This window comes from Ranitomeya variabilis, chromosome 5 (genome assembly GCF_051348905.1).
Source record: "Ranitomeya variabilis isolate aRanVar5 chromosome 5, aRanVar5.hap1, whole genome shotgun sequence".
NCBI classification, from domain to species: domain Eukaryota; kingdom Metazoa; phylum Chordata; class Amphibia; order Anura; family Dendrobatidae; genus Ranitomeya; species Ranitomeya variabilis.
Window position 1 is genome coordinate 590,578,996 of NC_135236.1, and position 21,149 is coordinate 590,600,144.

Genomic DNA, 21,149 nt, shown 5'->3' on the forward strand with positions numbered 1-21,149 from the left:
ACATTATTAAGCAGGCCACAGTCTTCAAGTAACATGGGAAAGAAAAATGATCTCTCTGCTGCCGAAAAGCATCAAATAGTGCACTGCCGTGTTCAAGGGATGAAAACATAAGTTTTTGGGAAATATCTAAAGCGTGATAATCGTACTGTTATGAGATTTGTGGCTGAATCTGAGCACAGACGTGGTTGTGCTGATAAAGGCATAATGAGGAAGGCTTCTGCCAGGCAACTTTATCGGATTAAAGGCCCCGTCTCACTAAGCGATTTACCAACGATCACGACCAGCGATACGACCTGGCCGTGATCGTTGGTAAGTCGCTGTGTGGTCGCTGGGGAGCTGTCACACAGACAGCTCTCTCCAGCGACCAACGATCAGGGGAACGACTTCGGCATCGTTGAAACTGTCTTCAACGATGCCGAAGTCCCCCTGCAGCACCCGGGTAACCAGGGTAAACATCGGGTTACTAAGCGCAGGGTGTTATGGTTCTCAATGGCAAGAGAACATAGCCCAGCAAACATACGAACTAGCTCTTGGAAGGATGGAAACTAAACTGACCATGAACTAAACCTGCCGCACAACTAACAGTAGCCGGGTAGCGTAGCCTGCGTTTTATCCCTAGACGCCCAGCGCCGGCCGGAGGACTAACTAATCCTGGCAGAGGAAAATATAGTCCTGGCTCACCTCTAGAGAAATTTCCCCGAAAGGCAGACAGAGGCCCCCACAAATATTGGCGGTGATTTTAGATGAAATGACAAACGTAGTATGAAAATAGGTTTAGCAAAATTGAGGTCCGCTTACTAGATAGCAGGAAGACAGAAAGGGCACTTTCATGGTCAGATGAAAACCCTATCAAAATATCATCCTGAAATTACTTTAAGACTCTAGTATTAACTCATAACATCAGAGTGGCAATTTCAGATCACAAGAGCTTTCCAGACACAGAAACGAAACTACAGCTGTGAACTGGAACAAAATGCAAAAACAAACAAGGACTAAGTCCAACTTAGCTGGGAGTTGTCTAGCAGCAGGAACATGCACAGAAAGGCTTCTGATTACAATGTTGACCGGCATGGAAGTGACAGAGGAGCAAGGCTAAATAGCGACTCCCACATCCTGATGGAAACAGGTGAACAAAGAGGATGATGCACACCAGTTCAATTCCACCAGTGGCCACCGGGGGAGCCCAAAATCCAATTTCACAACAGTACCCCCCCCTCAAGGAGGGGGCACCGAACCCTCACCAGAACCACCAGGGCAATCAGGATGAGCCCTATGAAAGGCACGGACCAAATCGGAGGCATGAACATCAGAGGCAGTCACCCAAGAATTATCCTCCTGACCGTAGCCCTTCCATTTGACCAGATACTGGAGTTTCCGTCTGGAAACACGGGAGTCCAAGATTTTTTCCACAACGTACTCCAACTCGCCCTCAACCAACACCGGAGCAGGAGGCTCAACGGAAGGCACAACCGGTACCTCATACCTGCGCAATAATGACCGATGAAAAACATTATGAATAGAAAAAGATGCAGGGAGGTCCAAACGGAAGGACACAGGGTTAAGAATCTCCAATATCTTGTACGGGCCGATGAACCGAGGCTTAAACTTGGGAGAAGAAACCCTCATAGGGACAAAACGAGAAGACAACCACACCAAGTCCCCAACACAAAGCCGAGGACCAACCCGACGCCGGCGGTTGGCAAAAAGCTGAGTCTTCTCCTGGGACAACTTCAAATTGTCCACTACCTGCCCCCAAATCTGATGCAACCTCTCCACCACAGCATCCACTCCAGGACAATCCGAAGATTCCACCTGACCAGAAGAAAATCGAGGATGAAACCCCGAATTACAGAAAAAGGGAGACACCAAGGTGGCAGAACTGGCCCGATTATTGAGGGCAAACTCCGCTAAAGGCAAAAAAGCAACCCAATCATCCTGATCTGCAGACACAAAACACCTCAAATATGTCTCCAAGGTCTGATTCGTCCGCTCGGTCTGGCCATTAGTCTGAGGATGGAAAGCAGACGAGAAAGACAAATCTATGCCCATCCTAGCACAGAATGCTCGCCAAAATCTAGACACGAATTGGGTACCTCTGTCAGAAACGATATTCTCCGGAATACCATGCAAATGGACCACATTTTGAAAAAACAGAGGAACCAACTCGGAAGAAGAAGGCAACTTAGGCAGGGAAACCAAATGGACCATCTTAGAGAAACGATCACACACCACCCAGATGACAGACATCTTCTGAGAAACAGGAAGATCCGAAATAAAATCCATCGAGATGTGCGTCCAGGGCCTCTTCGGGATAGGCAAGGGCAACAACAATCCACTAGCCCGAGAACAACAAGGCTTGGCCCGAGCACAAACGTCACAAGACTGCACGAAGCCTCGCACATCTCGAGACAGGGAAGGCCACCAGAAGGACCTTGCCACCAAATCCCTGGTACCAAAGATTCCAGGATGACCTGCCAACGCAGAAGAATGAACCTCAGAAATGACTTTACTGGTCCAATCATCAGGAACAAACAGTCTACCAGGTGGGCAACGATCAGGTCTATCCGCCTGAAACTCCTGCAAGGCCCGCCGCAGGTCTGGAGAAACGGCAGACAATATCACTCCATCCTTAAGGATACCTGTAGGTTCAGAATTACCAGGGGAGTCAGGCTCAAAACTCCTAGAAAGAGCATCCGCCTTAACATTCTTAGAACCCGGCAGGTAGGACACCACAAAATTAAACCGAGAGAAAAACAACGACCAGCGCGCCTGTCTAGGATTCAGGCGTCTGGCGGACTCAAGATAAATTAGATTTTTGTGGTCAGTCAATACCACCACCTGATGTCTAGCCCCCTCAAGCCAATGACGCCACTCCTCAAAAGCCCACTTCATGGCCAAAAGCTCCCGATTCCCAACATCATAATTCCGCTCGGCGGGCGAAAATTTACGCGAGAAAAAAGCACAAGGTCTCATCACGGAGCAATCGGAACTTCTCTGCGACAAAACCGCCCCAGCTCCGATTTCAGAAGCGTCGACCTCAACCTGAAAAGGAAGAGCAACATCAGGCTGACGCAACACAGGGGCGGAAGAAAAGTGGCGCTTAAGCTCCCGAAAGGCCTCCACAGCAGCAGGGGACCAATCAGCAACATCAGCACCCTTCTTAGTCAAATCAGTCAATGGTTTAACAACATCAGAAAAACCAGCAATAAATCGACGATAAAAGTTAGCAAAGCCCAAAAATTTCTGAAGACTCTTAAGAGAAGAGGGTTGCGTCCAATCACAAATAGCCTGAACCTTGACAGGATCCATCTCGATGGAAGAGGGGGAAAAGATATATCCCAAAAAGGAAATCTTTTGAACCCCAAAAACGCACTTAGAACCCTTCACACACAAGGAATTAGACCGCAAAACCTGAAAAACCCTCCTGACCTGCTGGACATGAGAGTCCCAGTCATCCGAAAAAATCAAAATATCATCCAGATACACAATCATAAATTTATCCAAATAATCACGGAAAATGTCATGCATAAAGGACTGAAAGACTGAAGGGGCATTTGAAAGACCAAAAGGCATCACCAAATACTCAAAGTGGCCCTCGGGCGTATTAAATGCGGTTTTCCACTCATCCCCCTGCTTAATTCGCACCAAATTATACGCCCCACGAAGATCTATCTTAGAGAACCACTTGGCCCCCTTTATGCGAGCAAACAAATCAGTCAGCAGTGGCAACGGATATTGATATTTAACCGTGATTTTATTCAAAAGCCGATAATCAATGCACGGCCTCAAAGAGCCATCTTTCTTAGCCACAAAGAAAAAACCGGCTCCTAAGAGAGATGACGAAGGACGAATATGTCCCTTTTCCAAGGACTCCTTTATATATTCTCGCATAGCAGCATGTTCAGGCACAGACAGATTAAATAAACGACCCTTAGGGTATTTACTACCCGGAATCAAATCTATCGCACAATCGCACTCCCGGTGCGGAGGTAATGAACCAAGCTTAGGTTCTTCAAAAACGTCACGATATTCAGTCAAGAATTCAGGAATCTCAGAGGGAATAGATGATGAAATGGAAACCACAGGTACGTCCCCATGCGTCCCCTTACATCCCCAGCTTAACACAGACATAGCTTTCCAGTCAAGGACTGGGTTATGAGATTGCAGCCATGGCAATCCAAGCACCAACACATCATGTAGGTTATACAGCACAAGAAAGCGAATAATCTCCTGGTGATCCGGATTAATCCGCATAGTTACTTGTGTCCAGTATTGTGGTTTATTGCTAGCCAATGGGGTGGAGTCAATCCCCTTCAGGGGTATAGGAGTTTCAAGAGGCTCCAAATCATACCCACAGCGTTTGGCAAAGGACCAATCCATAAGACTCAAAGCGGCGCCAGAGTCGACATAGGCATCCGCGGTAATAGATGATAAAGAACAAATCAGGGTCACAGACAGAATAAACTTAGACTGCAAAGTGCCAATTGAAACAGACTTATCAAGCTTCTTAGTACGCTTAGAGCATGCCGATATAACATGAGTCGAATCACCGCAATAGAAGCACAACCCATTTTTTCGTCTAAAATTCTGCCGTTCACTTCTGGACAGAATTCTATCACATTGCATATTCTCTGGCGTCTTCTCAGTAGACACCGCCAAATGGTGCACAGGTTTGCGCTCCCGCAGACGCCTATCGATCTGGATAGCCATTGTCATGGACTCATTCAGACCCGCAGGCACAGGGAACCCCACCATAACATCCTTAATGGCATCAGAGAGACCCTCTCTGAAATTCGCCGCCAGGGCGCACTCATTCCACTGAGTAAGCACAGCCCATTTACGGAATTTCTGGCAGTATATTTCAGCTTCGTCTTGCCCCTGAGATAGGGACATCAAGGCCTTTTCCGCCTGAAGTTCTAACTGAGGTTCCTCATAAAGCAACCCCAAGGCCAGAAAAAATGCATCCACATTGAGCAACGCAGGATCCCCTGGAGCCAATGCAAAAGCCCAATCCTGAGGGTCGCCCCGGAGCAAAGAAATCACAATCCTGACCTGCTGAGCAGGATCTCCAGCAGAGCGAGATTTCAGGGACAAAAACAACTTGCAATTATTTTTGAAATTTTGAAAGCAAGATCTATTCCCCGAGAAAAATTCAGGCAAAGGAATTCTAGGTTCAGATATAGGAACATGAACAACAAAATCTTGTAAGTTTTGAACTTTCGTGGTGAGATTATTCAAACCTGCAGCTAAACTCTGAATATCCATTTTAAACAGGTGAACACAGAGCCATTCCAGGATTAGAAGGAGAGAGAGAGAGAAAGGCTGCAATATAGGCAGACTTGCAAGAGATTCAATTACAAGCACACTCAGAACTGAGAAAAAAAAAAAAAAAATCTTCAGCAGACTTCTCTTTTCTCTCCTTTCTCTGTCAATTAATTTAACCCTTTGGGCCGGTCAAACTGTTATGGTTCTCAATGGCAAGAGAACATAGCCCAGCAAACATACGAACTAGCTCTTGGAAGGATGGAAACTAAACTGACCATGAACTAAACCTGCCGCACAACTAACAGTAGCCGGGTAGCGTAGCCTGCGTTTTATCCCTAGACGCCCAGCGCCGGCCGGAGGACTAACTAATCCTGGCAGAGGAAAATATAGTCCTGGCTCACCTCTAGAGAAATTTCCCCGAAAGGCAGACAGAGGCCCCCACAAATATTGGCGGTGATTTTAGATGAAATGACAAACGTAGTATGAAAATAGGTTTAGCAAAATTGAGGTCCGCTTACTAGATAGCAGGAAGACAGAAAGGGCACTTTCATGGTCAGATGAAAACCCTATCAAAATATCATCCTGAAATTACTTTAAGACTCTAGTATTAACTCATAACATCAGAGTGGCAATTTCAGATCACAAGAGCTTTCCAGACACAGAAACGAAACTACAGCTGTGAACTGGAACAAAATGCAAAAACAAACAAGGACTAAGTCCAACTTAGCTGGGAGTTGTCTAGCAGCAGGAACATGCACAGAAAGGCTTCTGATTACAATGTTGACCGGCATGGAAGTGACAGAGGAGCAAGGCTAAATAGCGACTCCCACATCCTGATGGAAACAGGTGAACAGAGAGGATGATGCACACCAGTTCAATTCCACCAGTGGCCACCGGGGGAGCCCAAAATCCAATTTCACAACAGCAGGGCCGCGCTTAGTAACCCGATGTTTACCCTGGTTACCAAAAAAAACAAACAGTACATACTCGCCTTTCGGTGTCCAGGTCCCTTGCCGTCTGCTTCCTGCTCTGACTGAGCCGCCGTACAGTGAGAGCAGAGCGCAGCGGTGACGTCACCGCTGTGCTCTCACTTCTCACTGTACGGCGGCACTCAGTGAGAGCAGGAAGCAGACGGCAAGGGACCTGGACACCGAAAGGCGAGTATGTACTGTTTGTTTTTTTTGGTAACCAGGGTAAACATCGGGTTACTAAGCGCGGCCCTGCGCTTAGTAACCCGATGTTTACCCTGGTTACCAGTGAAGACATCGCTGGATCGGTGTCACACACACCGATTCAGCGATGTCAGCGGGGCCTCAACGACCAAAAAAAGGTCCAGGCCATTCCGACACGACCAGCGATCTCGCAGCAGGGGCCTGATCGCTGGTACGTGTCACACATAGCGAGATCGCTATGGAGGTCGCTGTTGCATCACAAAACTTGTGACTCAGCAGCGATCTCGCTAGCGATCTCGCTATGTGAGACGGGGCCTTAAGAGAGAAGCTGCTAAAAAGCCATTACAAACCAGCAAACAGATATTTGAAGCTGCTGGTGCCTCTGGAGTTCCTCGAACCTCAAGGTGTAGGATCCTTCAAAGGCTTGCTTTGGTTCATAAACCTACTATTCGGCACTCCTAAACAGTGTTCACAAGCAGAAATTATTGCAGTGGGCCCAGACATACATGAAGACCAATTTTCAAGCAGTCTTGTTTACTGATGAGTGTCGAGCAACCCTGGATGGTCCAGATGGATAGAGTAGTGGATGGTTGGATGACCACCATGTCTCAACAAGGCTGCAACGTCAGCAAGGAGGTGGAGGAGTCATGTTTTGGGCCAGAATCATGAGGAAACAGCTGGTAGGGTCCTTTAAGGTTCCTGAAGGTGTGAAAATGACCTTTGTAAAGTATATAGAGTTTCTGACTGACAACTTTCTTCCATGGTATAAAAAGTAGAAATGTGCCTTCAGGAGCAAAATCTTCATGCATGACAATGCACCATCTCATGCTGCAAAGAATACCTCTGAGACATTGGCTGCTATTGGCATAAAATGAGATAAACTCATGGTGTGGCCACCATCTTTCCCTGACCTCAACCCTATAGAGAACCTTTGAAGTATCATCAAGCAAAATATCTATGAGGGTGGAAGGCAGTTCACATCAAAACAGCAGCTCTGGGAGGCTATTCTGACTTCATGCAAAGTAATACAAGCAGAAACTGTACAAAAACTCACAAGTTCATTGGATGCAAGAATTGTGAAGGTGATATCAAAGAAGGGGTCCTATGCTAACATATAACTTGGCCTGTTGGGATGTTTTGGAATTAAATAGCTTTTTTGTTCAGTGAATGTGACCTCCTAATGCTGCAAATTCAACAAATGTGACATGTTTTAAAGAACTGAAAATGCTCATGTTTAGAAATTCTACTGTGCCTAATAATTTGGAACAGTGCATTTTACAGTTTTATTCATTTTGGAGATTATACTGTTATCATTGGGAGGTTTCTTCAATAAAATTTGATGTATACTCTAACGGGTGATGACTTTTATTAGACTGACTCATTTGCACAAACCATTTTGGGAAATCCGAAAAAAATGTCATTTGCATAATAATTTAGAACATGGTGTATATATTGTACATACACTGCACAGCACCACTTCTCATGTCCTGTATATTTACACTGCCCTGTATACTGGATGTCATTCTCAGTATCTGTATTATTCTGTATATAGTCCGTGTACAGTACCAGTTCTCATCTTCTATATACTGGGAGTAATCAACAGTACCTGATGACTTTCTAATCACTGAGGGTCGGACCGCTGGGACTTCCATGATCCTGAAAAACTGATCTTTGAAGAGTACCATGTCTTTGTGGTTGATCATGCGCAAGGCTACGTCATTCACATGGGGCTCTTCTCATCATCCTCTTAAAGGAGTTATTTGGAGTATGACTACGTAATAGCAAAATCCACTGGGTGGTGGGTGTTAAAATATGGAGGCTTGTAGGGTTTGTGTGCCAGGGCTGCTTTTTTTGTCTACCCGTGGTTAACAGTTTTCCCCTAAATAAATGGGTTGAAATGTAAAGTCAATTGGTTATTATAAAGGCTGTGTTTGCATTATAGTTGAAAACATGTTCAATTGACTCAAAGGGGAACTCACAGCGCTTAACACATTCTCCAGGCAGTTAGAGGTGTTTTAATTATGCGATCTGCACAAATTTATTCACCTATTAATTACTTAGGGGGAATTTGTCAAAGTCAGCAAATTCGAATTTCCAAAGGTCCGCTCATCACTACTTCCTTCTCCTCCCTCTTTCCTTCTTTTTTGTCCTTTCACTGTGGATTAACCTGGTCTTTTTCAGATTGATCACTAGGATGTTTAGTATTTTTTAAGTAGTTATCTAGTAGAAATGGTGCAAATTGATTCTCAGGACCTGTTCTCAGTGATAAACGGCAGCTGAACGGCAGACCTGAAACTGCCTCTTACCTGATGGCATCTCAGCTCTTCTTTTGATTAGCTAGCCTAATGTCATATGGGCATCAATGATGTTACGTTAGACCAGCTAATCAAAAGAAGAGCTGAGGATTCCATCAGGCAAGCTGTATTTGTGAGGGGTAATGTGCAGAGATTAGTGAATCGATTTCCAGTAACACTTCTGTGCAATTCAATAATTGATAGATTGGTTTATATCTTGTTTGATTACTGAAAATTGTGTATTTTCTATTTGCCTAACTTAATAAATTAATTTACTAGTAAATAAAACTACTACTCTTTAGTTGTCCAGTTTGAGCATAACAATAACAAAGAATGTCCTGTACTACTTACCACCAAGTCCGTATTTGAATTAAAAGTTCCTACATAGTGATTATAATGCTGGTCATCCATTTGCTGAAGAATTGCAGTCATGCATGCAACAAAGTGACTCTGAAAGTATTACAAATGCAAAAAGGGATTTAGCATACCGTTTATTGAAATTTTAGAAAACAAGTTATAAAACACAGCCAATAATACATGGTAAAAAGTGAAGAGAGTATTCAACAGTAAAATGAAAGTATCTCAGTTTAAGACTTCATTCATGCTAGCTGTGGAGATCTATATCTTACAGGGTTACAGTATTTTTAAAGCAAGATTAGGCTCCAAACTACAGTCATTTTTAAATGCAACAAAGAAGAACTGAAAGTTAAGTATGGTATGAATATAGCCAAAAGGTGAATTCACACTGCATTTTCATGTGCACATTGGATATATATCCGCTTATGAATGCCATATATACATTCCGATTGACAAAATTGGATATTCCTAAATATAATTTACTTAGATATGTCAGCCAAGTTGTCAGGCCATGATAACAAAAGAGTATTAAAATGAAAATATACATTAAAAGATTCATCAATGAACTACTGTTTTGAAGTCACTAAAGGGACATAAGGAGAAACGTTTCCCCTTGTAGAGAGTGTCATGTCTGCATATGATGACTGACTGTGGCATGTCATTCTCAACAAGAAGAAATGTTACCCCTTACATCCCAGTCTTAAGCCTCTCACCTAGCCAAATCAGACATCACACTTTGCACTGATGAGGGGCGACAACCAGAAACACTGTCTGCAATTTGAGATTCTGATTTGTCATTTATACTAAAAAATATTGCAAGGCTTGTTAAAGGGTCAATATTAACTTTAAGCATTTCTACTTCCAATAGCTGGCACTAGAGTTCAAGTCCCCTTCCTCTCTAAAGAGCAATAAGCATACAAAGTAAAGAAATACTCACAGTTAATTCTTGGTCTCGACCCATCATTATGACTGTCCTGTTTACTGGTCGCAAAAGTTGTTCAGTAATTTCTTGGATGTGATAGTAGACCGAATCCTGGAAAATTACAATTATATTTTTAATTAAATATTGGCAAAATATTTTAAACATTTCTGGGTATTTATGCATGAAATCAGGGATAGACAGCCTATCCAGGGCTGGAATGTGGTATGCAAAAGTAGGCACTTGTCTAGGGTGCTATTTAGAACCTCATTTACAGAGGTACAATTTATTCAAGAAAAAAAAAACACTTTCAATTAATTCAGCTGCTCTATAACAAAAGAAGTCCTCCAAAAAATGTCATAAAAATATAAATTTTATTGAACCATGTTTAAATTCACATGGTACGTTGTGGCACTAACTATTAGTGATGAGCAAATATACTCGTTACTTGAGATTCCCCAAGCACGCTCGGGTGACCTCCGAGCAAAAAAAATACTCTGAGATTTAGTTTTCATCACCTCAGCTGAATGATTTACATCTCTTAGCCAGCTTGATTACATGTGGGGATTCCCTAGCAACCAGGCAACCCCCACATGTACTTATGCTGGCAAGTAGTTGTAAATCATCCAGCTGCGGCGATGAAAACTAAATCTCTGAGCACTAAAAAATACTTGGAGGACACCCTAGCGTGCTCGAGAAATCTTGAGTAACGAGCAGTGTTGAGCATTCCGATACTGCAAATATCGGGTATCGGCCGATAATTCCGATACCGAGTTCCGATATTTTTGTGATATCGGAAATCGGAATCGGAAGTTCCTATAAGTTCCCAGGCGTGTGCGGTGCGTATGGTTCCCAGGGTCTGGAGGAGAGGAGACTCTCCTTCAGGCCCTGGGATCCATATTCATGTAAAAAATAAAGAATAAAAATAAAAAATATGGATATACTCACCCCTCCGACAGACCCTGGACCTCAGCGGTGCAACTGGCAGCCTCCGTTCCTAAGAATGCAGTGAGTGTAGGACCTGCGATGACGTCGCGGCTTCTGATTGGTCGCATGAGCGGTCACATGAGCGGTCACGCGACCAATCACAAGCCGCGACGTCATCGAAGGTCCTTCACTCTGCATTCTTAGGAACGGAGGCAGACGCTTGCAGCGGTGACAGCCAGGGCTCGTCCGAGGGTGAGTATATCTATATTTTTTATTTTTATTCTTTATTTTTTACATGAATATGGATCCCAGGGCCTGAAGGAGAGTTTCCTCTCCTTCAGATCCTGGGAACCATCCAGGATCACTTCCGATATTTGTGTCCCATTGACTTGTATTGGTATCGGGTATCGGTATCGGCGATATCCGATATTTTTTGGATATCGACCGATGCAATCCGATACCGATACTTTCAAATATCGGACGGTATCACTCAACAGTCAACACTAGTGTTGAGCGATACCGTCCGATACTTGAAAGTATCGGTATCGGATAGTATCGTCCGATACCCGAAAAGTATCGGATATCGCCGATACCGATACCCGATACCAATACAAGTCAATGGGACACCAAGTATCGGAAGGTATCCTGATGGTTCCCAGGGTCTGAAGGAGAGGAAACTCCCCTTCAGGCCCTGGGATCCATATTAATGTGTAAAATAAAGAATAAAAATAAAAAATATTGATATACTCACCCTTTGACGCGCCCTGGTTGTAACCGCCAGCCTCCGTTCATAAGAATGAGCGCTTGAAAGTCCTTAGATGACGTCGCGGCCTGTGATTGGTCGTGGAGCGGTCACGTGACCGCAACGCCACCAATCACAAGCCTTGACGTCATCTAAGGTCTTTCAAGCGCTCATTCTTATGAACGGAGGCTGGCGGTTACAACCAGGGCGCGTCAGAGGGTGAGTATATCAATATTTTTTATTTTTATTCTTTATTTTACACATTAATATCGATCCCGATACCGATTCCCGATACCACAAAAGTATCGGATCTCGGTATCGGAATTCCGATACAGCAAATATCGGCCGATACCCGATACTTGCGGTATCGGAATGCTCAACACTACTCAACACTAGTAACAAGTATATTCGCTCATCACTAGTAACTATGTGTACTTTCTAGCCAGTATTTATTGTGAACTTTTCTCATTTTTATCTCTATGTCTGACTATTATGTGCAGAGAAATATTTCTCCTTTATAAGGCTTCAGAGTAACTTTGCTCATTATGCATTGCATCATATTACTGAAATAATTGTACCCAGTCCAGCAGGATGTTTTTGGGCCACATGTATATGCACTTTTGCATTTGATTCACTTTAAGCACTGTACTTTTTTTGATTTATTTACGGTGGGACACCATTGGTGCTATTTATACAGTTATTATTGTTGGACCTAATTCATACCTCTGCTCAATGTTTGCTTGTTTTTTCATCCTTTTCTGTATGTTGTCATACCTTTATAATTATGTTTTAAACATGGTTCAATAAAATGTATATTTTTATGACATTTTTTGGAGGACTTTTGTGTAGGTTTTCCTGATTTTCACAGTCCTCCGTGTTTATGGTGTGGGGCATTTTTTTTTGTGCTCTTTAACAAGTCACAGTAGTTATACGCTGCATACTGATCAGGATTTATTGTGCGATTTAGAAAAGTATTCAATGGCTGTTCCTGTCACAAGGGAGAAACCTGTAATCTGTGACGGCTACCTGTTTCATGTCTCAGTTAATCAGGTGCTTCTCCACAGTGCAATAAGAAATGTTAAATTGGCAAGAGCAAATCAAGGTGACTTGCCTGTATGCTACACTGTGCAGGCACACATAGGAGTAAAATATTAAGCTCTTTATTAGAGATGAGAGAACATTTTAATGTTCAGTTTGGATTACGATTGCCGAATCTGCAATATTCGCCAATATATTCATCGGATATTCACCGAACGCCATTCAAGGCAATGGGAGACAAAAACAAACACATGCACAATACCTTATAACAGCCCCAAAAGCTGCCAAAATGTCAAATGAGGGACAGACACCAAGAAAAGTGCTCAATTCACCCACAGTATAAACTGTAGCATGGCACTGCAGCAATCAGCCCAGCCATGAGGTATCGGGGTGTGGGATAACATTTATATCTTTCAATTGAACGTCACAGTAAGACAAGATGGGTGAGGGATTGGTGTAGGCCTCCTGTGCTGGGAGCCTTGATACCACATGCATCAGCTCAACCTGCTTTCATGCTCAGCCACAATCAGGTTGCACCAATATCATAGAAATTTCGTAGACTACTATTGGCAGAAAAATCTAAAGGATAGTAACACGTGTAGTTGAATTCAAGGAAGTGGAGGTCTGATGGTCTCGAAGGCCTACTGCTACAGGCAACATGCATAAACGAGGCCCAACCAGGAGTGTTCACATTTCCAAAAATTGTTGTCACACACCACCAAAGTGGCATCAATTTCACCACAGTATAAATAGTATAATATGAACTGACAGGTTTTCCACTACACCCAATCCAGCAGATAAGCACCCAATCAGGAGAGTTCACATTTCAAAAAATTATTAGCAGACACCACCAAAGTGGCATCAAAGGACATGACATTAAGTTGCGGTCACTAAACATGCTGGACCTCAGTCGGTCCAGTTACCATGGGTGACCGCACAGTTCATAATGCGTCTTAGTTCTCGGCTTTAATATGGAGTCTCTAAACATGCCAGACTTCTCTGGCAGTTTCCGTGGGAGACCACAAGCCTAACAGTTCATTATATCCACTGGAGAAGCTGCCTAACGGGGATCACCAACTTGTTTGACAGGCATACACCAGTCGGTTCCAGACCCACTGAAGTACGGTAGCTTCCCCAACACAGTAGCTATCACCGGCTCTGCAGATCCAAGGCCTCACCTCATGCTCTACAGGGATCTGGTCCACACTCTGGACCTCACAACACCCAGGCCTTTCCTCTCACAGGACCTAACAGCCAAGAACCATTCAGGTCCATACACTCAGAAACATGTGACCCTCACCCTGGTCACATTATGAAGCTGTAACCACCCCCATAGATGGGAGGTGTGTGTGGTTAGTCAGACCCGCCCAGCTCTCCAACTAACCCTGCAAACCTCTCTTTAAAACTAAGCAAATACTTATGGAACTACAAGTCCCAGCACAACAATACTTCCAGCTTACAGTTCAGGTTATCTCCTCTGTGACACATACCGGCCATTTACAATAGCGCCGGACGTTGTCTCAACATCACAGTTATGCTTGCGACTGCCATGCATTGCCCATGGCCTCAATACGCCTAAGTACATATTCTGAGGAGACCATGCAGTGCCCCCTACCTGTAACAGGGGTCACTGCATCACACCAACCAGGAGAGTTCACATTTCAAAAAATTATTGGCAGACACCACCAAAGTGGCACAGTTGTTGTGAATTTGGTTTTTGGGCTCCCCCGGTGGTCACTGGTGGTACTGGACTTGTGTGCTTCACTTTCTCTGTTCACCTGTTTCCATCAGGATATGGGTGTATCCTATTTAGCCTTGCTGCTCAGTTATTCTAGTGCCGGCCATCAATGTAACCAGAGCCTTTCTGTTGCATGTTCCTGCTTCTAGACTACTATCAGCTAAGTTGGACTCTTAGTCCTAAGTTTGTTTTGCATTTTTGTTCCAGTTCACAGTTATGTTATTTTTCTGTAGCTGGAAGCTCTTGTGGGCCGAAATTGCCACTCCGGTGTCATGAGTTGACACATGAGTCTTAAAGGAATTTCGGGATGGTATTTTAATAGGGTTTTCAGCTGACCGTGAAGTTCCCTATTGTATCTTCTTGCTATCTAGTAAGCGGACCTCGCTTTGCTGAACCTACCGTCATACTGCGTATGTCTTTTCCTCTGAACTCACCGTCAATATATGTGGGGGGCTTCTGTCTCCTTTTTGGGGGAATTTCCCTAGAGGTAAGCCAGGTCTGTCTTTTCCTCTATTAGGGTTAGTTAGTCCTCCGGCTGGCGCTAGGCGTCTAGGGATAAAACGTAGGTACGCCACCCGGCCACTGTTAGTTGTGTGGTAGGTTTAGCTCACGGTCAGCTCGAGATTCCATCACCCAAGAGCTGTTCTGTTATTTATGTTCTCTGACGTTCCCTTGCCATTGGGAACCATGACACACAGTAGTCATAGTATAATAGGGACCAACAGGTCTTCCACCACGCCCAATCCAGCAGATAGACACCCAATCAGGAGTGTTCACATTTCCAAAAATTATTGGCACACACTACCAAAGTGGCATCAATTTCACCACAGAATTATAGATAGTATAATATGGACCGACAGGTTATCCACTACACCCAATCCAGCAGATAGGCACCTAATCAGGAGAGTTCACATTTCAAAAAATTATTGGCAGACATCACCAAAGTGGCATCAATGTTACCACAGTATAAATAGTTTAATAGGGACCGGCAAGTCTTCCACTATGCCCAATCCAGAAGATGGACACCCAACCAGAAGTGTTCACAGTTAAATAAATGAAGGTCTGACATCAGCGTAGAAATAAAATAATTGGGAAGAACACGTCTTCCACTACAGCCAACCCAGCAGATGTAGACCGACCATGACTGTTCACATTTTCACAAATTTGGGTTAAAATCTGCAGCAGCAGCAACAGTAGGCACAGAAGCCACACTGAAGATATCACAGATTGCAGTTACGTGATATTAATGAAGCATACTAAAAAATGTAATATTATTGTGCCAAAGTCCTTGGATATCCATGACTTGTTCATCTTGATGAAACTTAGGCAGTCTACACTTTATAAAGGGACAGCTGACTTTGCTCAGGATACCACTAGCAACACTGAAGACATGTTCTGAGAGAGCACTGACTGCTGGGCATGATAAAACCTCCAAGGCATGTGAGGCGAGCTCAGGTCACTCATCCATTTTGGAAGACCAATATGTGAAAGGGTCCAAACTCTCCCTGATGGTATTGATATTAATTTCTAGATACTCCTGCACAATCCTCTCCATTCGTTCACCATGTGAAGACTTGGACTCTTGTGCTGGTGCACGAGCTAGTCTAAAAAAAAGTGTCAAAGGACTCACAGAAATTGCTTCTTCCAGTTACACTACTGCTGCTGCTGCTAATGTTTTGGTGTTAATGAGTTGATGTGCCGGAGGTTGGAAGTCTAGAGCTGCGTTGCCAACTGTGTGCTTCACTGCTGTCTTTGGGGAAAAGCTCTCTTAGGGCTGTCCCACACGTCCAGATAATTCCGGTACCGGAATAAATCGGTACCGGAGTTATCCGTGTCCGTGTGCCTGGGAACTCACAGAGGCCATACGTGCGGCACACGTGTGCCGCCCGTATGGCGAGTGGGTACCACACGGAGCGTGTGGTACCCACTCTGCATGGTGCTGAAGCTGCGATTCATATCATCCCTGCAGCAACGTTTGCTGTAGAGAAAATATGAAGAATAGTGTTTAAAATAAAGATCCATGTGTCCGCCGCCCCCCCACCCCCTGTGCGCCCCCCCGCTGGTCAGAAAATACTTACCCGCTCCCTCGCTGCTTCCTGGTCTGGCTGCGGCTTCTCCTGCATGCGGTCACGTGGGCCCGATCATTTACAGTCATGAATATGTGGCTCCACCTCCCATAGGGGCGGAGCCGACTATTCATGATTGTAAATGATCGGCCCCACGTGACCGCATACAGTAGGAGGCGCGGCCAGACCAGGAAGGAGCGAGGGAGCGGGTAAGTATTTTCTGACCAGCGGGGGGGCGCACAGGGGGTGGGGGGGCGGCGGACACATGGATCTTTATTTTTAACACTATTCTTCATATTTTCTCTATAGCAAACGCTGCTACAGGGAAGATATGAATACCGGCTTCAGCACCATGTGGGGGGGACAGCGCTTACTGTAGCGCTGTCTCCTGCACGCACACGGACCCCAGATGGAGAATGTCCGTGTGAGGTCCGTGTTTTACGCGGACCCATTGACTCTATTGGGTCCGTGTAAAACGTGCGCTCCCACGAACACTGACATGTCTCCGTGTTTGGCACACGGAGACACGGTCCGCAAAAAATCAATGACATCTGCACAGATGCATTGATTTTTATGGGTCTACGTGTGTCAGTGTCTCCGGTACGTGAGGAAACTGTCACCTCACGTACCGGAATCACTGACGTGTGAAACCGGCCTTAAAGTTGTGTAAAAGCATGTTTCCAGCATTCACAGGTCCCTTTCCAGAGCGGGAACAATCTGGCAAAATTTGGTTTTATAATGTGGATCTAGCAGATGACATCCCAGCAGTCGTCACTTTTTGTAATAATAATTATACGGGGATCATGTTGCAGATAGTGAAGGTGCTAGATCCGTGGAACAAATGGAGTAGGAAGAAGTCATAGGCAAGCAACTGTCAGGTGAAGAGGATAAACCTCCCCTCTATGTTGCTCGTGGTTGGCGGGAGGGGATGGAGGAAACAAGCATCAGTGTTACCCAGACATCAACACAGCATGTGCTTTGACGTCATGGTAGAGCCCGACATATGAGTGTCTTCTTGCTGCACTAATAGTTTGTCTGTTATCACTAGCCCCCCTCAATCGCAGTAATCCACTATCCCTTGGCAACTGCCTGTGTGATGACAGTCTGAATCTTAGAGACAATGTTATCCCTTCCGCAACCCCCTCTGATTCCTTCTTTTCTTCTGGGACCACCATCTCCTCCTGCAGGCTATTCAAAGTCTGCTCCAGCATATAAATGACTGGATCGTGATGCTGATAACAGCATTATCAATTCTAACCATCTTAGTAGCCATTCTGAAACTGAACAGAAGGGTCCTTAATCTATGCCCACTCTGTAAAAGTGATATGCGCCACGTCCGTACTGTGTTGTCCCAGGCTATAAGACTTGAGATACTGTGTCAGGGCTCACTACTGCTGCCACAGTTGCTGCAATATGTGCAGAGTGGAATTCCACCGTGTCGGAATCGCATATCAATCTGTTAACTGGAATGGACAAAGACCTCTGTATCCATGCAAGTCAATGACTTGAGGGGTGCAAAGGGCAAAAATTAACACACAGCTTTCATGCTTTCTGTAGAAGCTCACCCAGGCCAGGATTGTGGCATAGAAAATGCTGTATGACCAGGTTGAGGACATGAGTCATGCAAGGCACGTGTGTGAGCTTGCCTCGCCGTAGATCCGCCTCTAGGTTTGCACCTTTATCGGACAAGGCCTTTCATGGATGCAGGTTCAGCGGATACATCCATTGATAAAACTTAGCCTGGAGAGCTGTCCACAACACTTCAGCTGTATGACTGCAATCTGTAAGGCATATCAATTTTATCACTGCCTGATTGCGATGATCCCTGTCTACACAGTACGGAGGTGGTGGGGATTCTCTCTGCAGTGTTGCAACACATTTTTGTTTTGTGTTTACCGCCTTCCTATGGTATTTCCCATGCTGTCATCTGTGTGACAGTGTGGGAAACAAGGGGGCAGTAGTTCTTATCGGCAGTAACACAACCAACAGTAAGATCGTCGGTCAGAGCGCTGCAGGATCATGCTGGCAGATGTCATGTAAACCCACAGCAGCGACTGTCACTCGACGTAATGCTACCACCCATACTGTTGGACATAGCACTGCTGGATTATGCTGGCAGATGTCAACGTGACCCCGTAACTGTGACTGCGACCTGCAGGCATGGGCCGATGAGACTACTGCTCCCATCGAGCTACGTCTGCTGTCACTGATAAAAGTGACAGCAGGTGCTGCCCGTGTGAGACAGTCTCATCTGCCGGTGCCTGTGCTCACAGTTATAAAAAAAAGTAAAATGACATACATATTCAAATGCAAAAACATTATACTCAACCTTAATGCCCAATCCTCGTCTTCTAGAATTAAGGTAAGATAATAAACCATCATATACTCACCTGTCCACCCTAGTCCACGTAATCCCAAGTGTCCCACAATGATCTCACATGTAAAAAAATCATGTAAGGAGATGTGACTGCTCTTCCCAGCCACCGGAGATGGTAATCACTCCCACAGTGTATCACCGAGAGTTCATCAGCTCCAGTGCTCTCATTTACAGCACCGCTGAGTGAGAACTTTCCCATGCAGCAGTGGTGACATAAGTGAGAGCACCAGAGCTGATCAGCTGATAAATTCCGGTGAACTCTCACGGCAGCTCAGTAATTACACTGCGGGAGTGATTACCTATCAGTGTATTCCCGGCTGTCTTTGAGCGCAGGCACATAACTTATGTGACTGCTCAAAGTGATCAGGAGTGTCATGGGACATTATGGATTATCTCCTCTGCAGACAGGTGAGGAATATTGTGGTTTATTATTTTATTTTTGTTGCAGAAGACTTTGGCTTTGGTGGATTAGGAGTTCGGTAAGTATGGTTTAATTAAGATTATTAAAAGAGTCTGTCATTATTTCAAATAAAGGACTTAATTCTGTGTGTGTTAGTATGGTGTTAGTAATAGATAGGTGCCTTATAGATGCCTCTCCATTACTAACCTGTGGGCTTGATGTCACCTGACAATACAAAGGTGACATCAACCCCACAAATATGAACCCCACTTGCCACCCCTACTGGGCACGTGGAAAGGGCGAGGCTAAGCAACAGATTTGGTGCATCTTATAGAAGCATCTTTTCTGGGTGGCTGAAAACTGATGTTTTTAGTCTGAGAGGGGCCAATATCCATGGCCCCTTCCTAGGCTATTAATATCAGCCGCAGCTGTCTGCCTAGCTTTTGCTGGTTAGATTTTAGTGGGAGACCCTATGTCAACTTTTTTCTGGGGTCCCCCTGTGAACTAGCCAGTAAAGGCTAAGCAAACAGCTGTGAGCTGATATTAATAGCCTTGGAAGCTTTATGGTTATTGCCTCCTTCCCAGATTATTATCATCAGCCCTCAGCCATCAGCTTACCCTCTGCTGGTTATTAAAATTACATGGGAGCCTGTTATGACCCCAATGGCGAGGGTCTCAGAGGAACGTGGAAGTCTGCAGAATACAAAAATCCAGCTCATAGGGCAGTGGTAACTGGGTTGACCATATATCTACTCCTAACGCAAACACTAGAAGTAGCCGGGGATCATTCCTACGTTGATTCTAGATGACACGCGCCAGCCGGAGAATCTAGCTACCCCTAGTAGAGGAAAACAAAGACCTTTCTTGCCTCCAGAGAAGGGGACCCCAAAGCTGGATAGAAGCCCCCCACAAATAATGACGGTGAGGTAAGAGGAAATGACAAACACAGAAATGAACCAGGTTTAGCACAGAGAGGCCCGCTTACTGATAGCAGAATAAAGAAAGGTAACTTATATGGTCAACAAAAACCCTATCAAAATCCACACTGGAAATTCAAGAACCCCCGAACCGTCTAACGGTCCGGGGGGAGAATACCAGCCCCCTAGAGCTTCTAGCAAAGGTCAGGATATAGATTAGGAACAAGCTGGACAAAAATACAAAACCAAAACAAATAGCAAAAAGCAAAAGGCAGACTTAGCTGATATAACTGGAACCAGGATCAGTAGACAAGAGCACAGCAGACTAGCTCTGATAACTACGTTGCCAGGCATTGAACTGAAGGTCCAGGGAGCTTATATAGCAACACCCCTAACTAACGACCCAGGTGCGGATAAAAGGAATGACAGAAAAACCAGAGTCAAAAAACTAGTAACCACTAGAGGGAGCAAAAAGCAAATTCACAACAGGAGCCCACACAATTTTTTTTTCATTTTTTTTTCTTTAACATTACCTGTTGCTGCCTGGTTACAGTCTATGTACGTTTGTTCTGTTAACGTTCCTACATAGGCTGGTGACAAATCTCAAAATTATCAAGTCTGTCACAGCTAAAGTCCGTAGATGAACTGTTACAAGTTCTTCTTGATATCTGAACTCCCCTGTTGACTGAATTCCATATTCGTTTTTAAAGTGTAGAGAACATGGCCAGTTTTTAATGCAAGAAGTGGTCACATGAAATATTGATGTGTATTAATAGATATATCAGATACCAAACTTTAAAAAATGCAAATGTGAGAAAAGAAACATTAAAAGCACCTCTACAATTGGTCAGAAATCCAGCACTGATGCTCAGGCTGGCTCCAAATCTTTGGATTCAGTGGTTACATGCTCATCACTGTTAAACAATCATGTGCTATA

At 44.5% G+C, this 21,149-nt stretch overlaps 1 protein-coding gene across 1 annotated transcript in view; it reads right to left on the reverse strand.

Moving 5' to 3' along the window:
- Positions 1-21,149, reverse strand: part of DOCK2 (dedicator of cytokinesis 2) — a 1,347,187-nt gene that overhangs the window by 597,756 nt on the left and 728,282 nt on the right. The window contains exons 27-28 of the mRNA XM_077266018.1: positions 10,026-10,121; positions 9,083-9,181 (exon numbers count right to left, since the gene is read on the reverse strand). Coding sequence (XP_077122133.1) covers positions 9,083-9,181; positions 10,026-10,121 — 195 coding nt within the window. The remainder of the gene's footprint in view (positions 1-9,082; positions 9,182-10,025; positions 10,122-21,149) is intronic.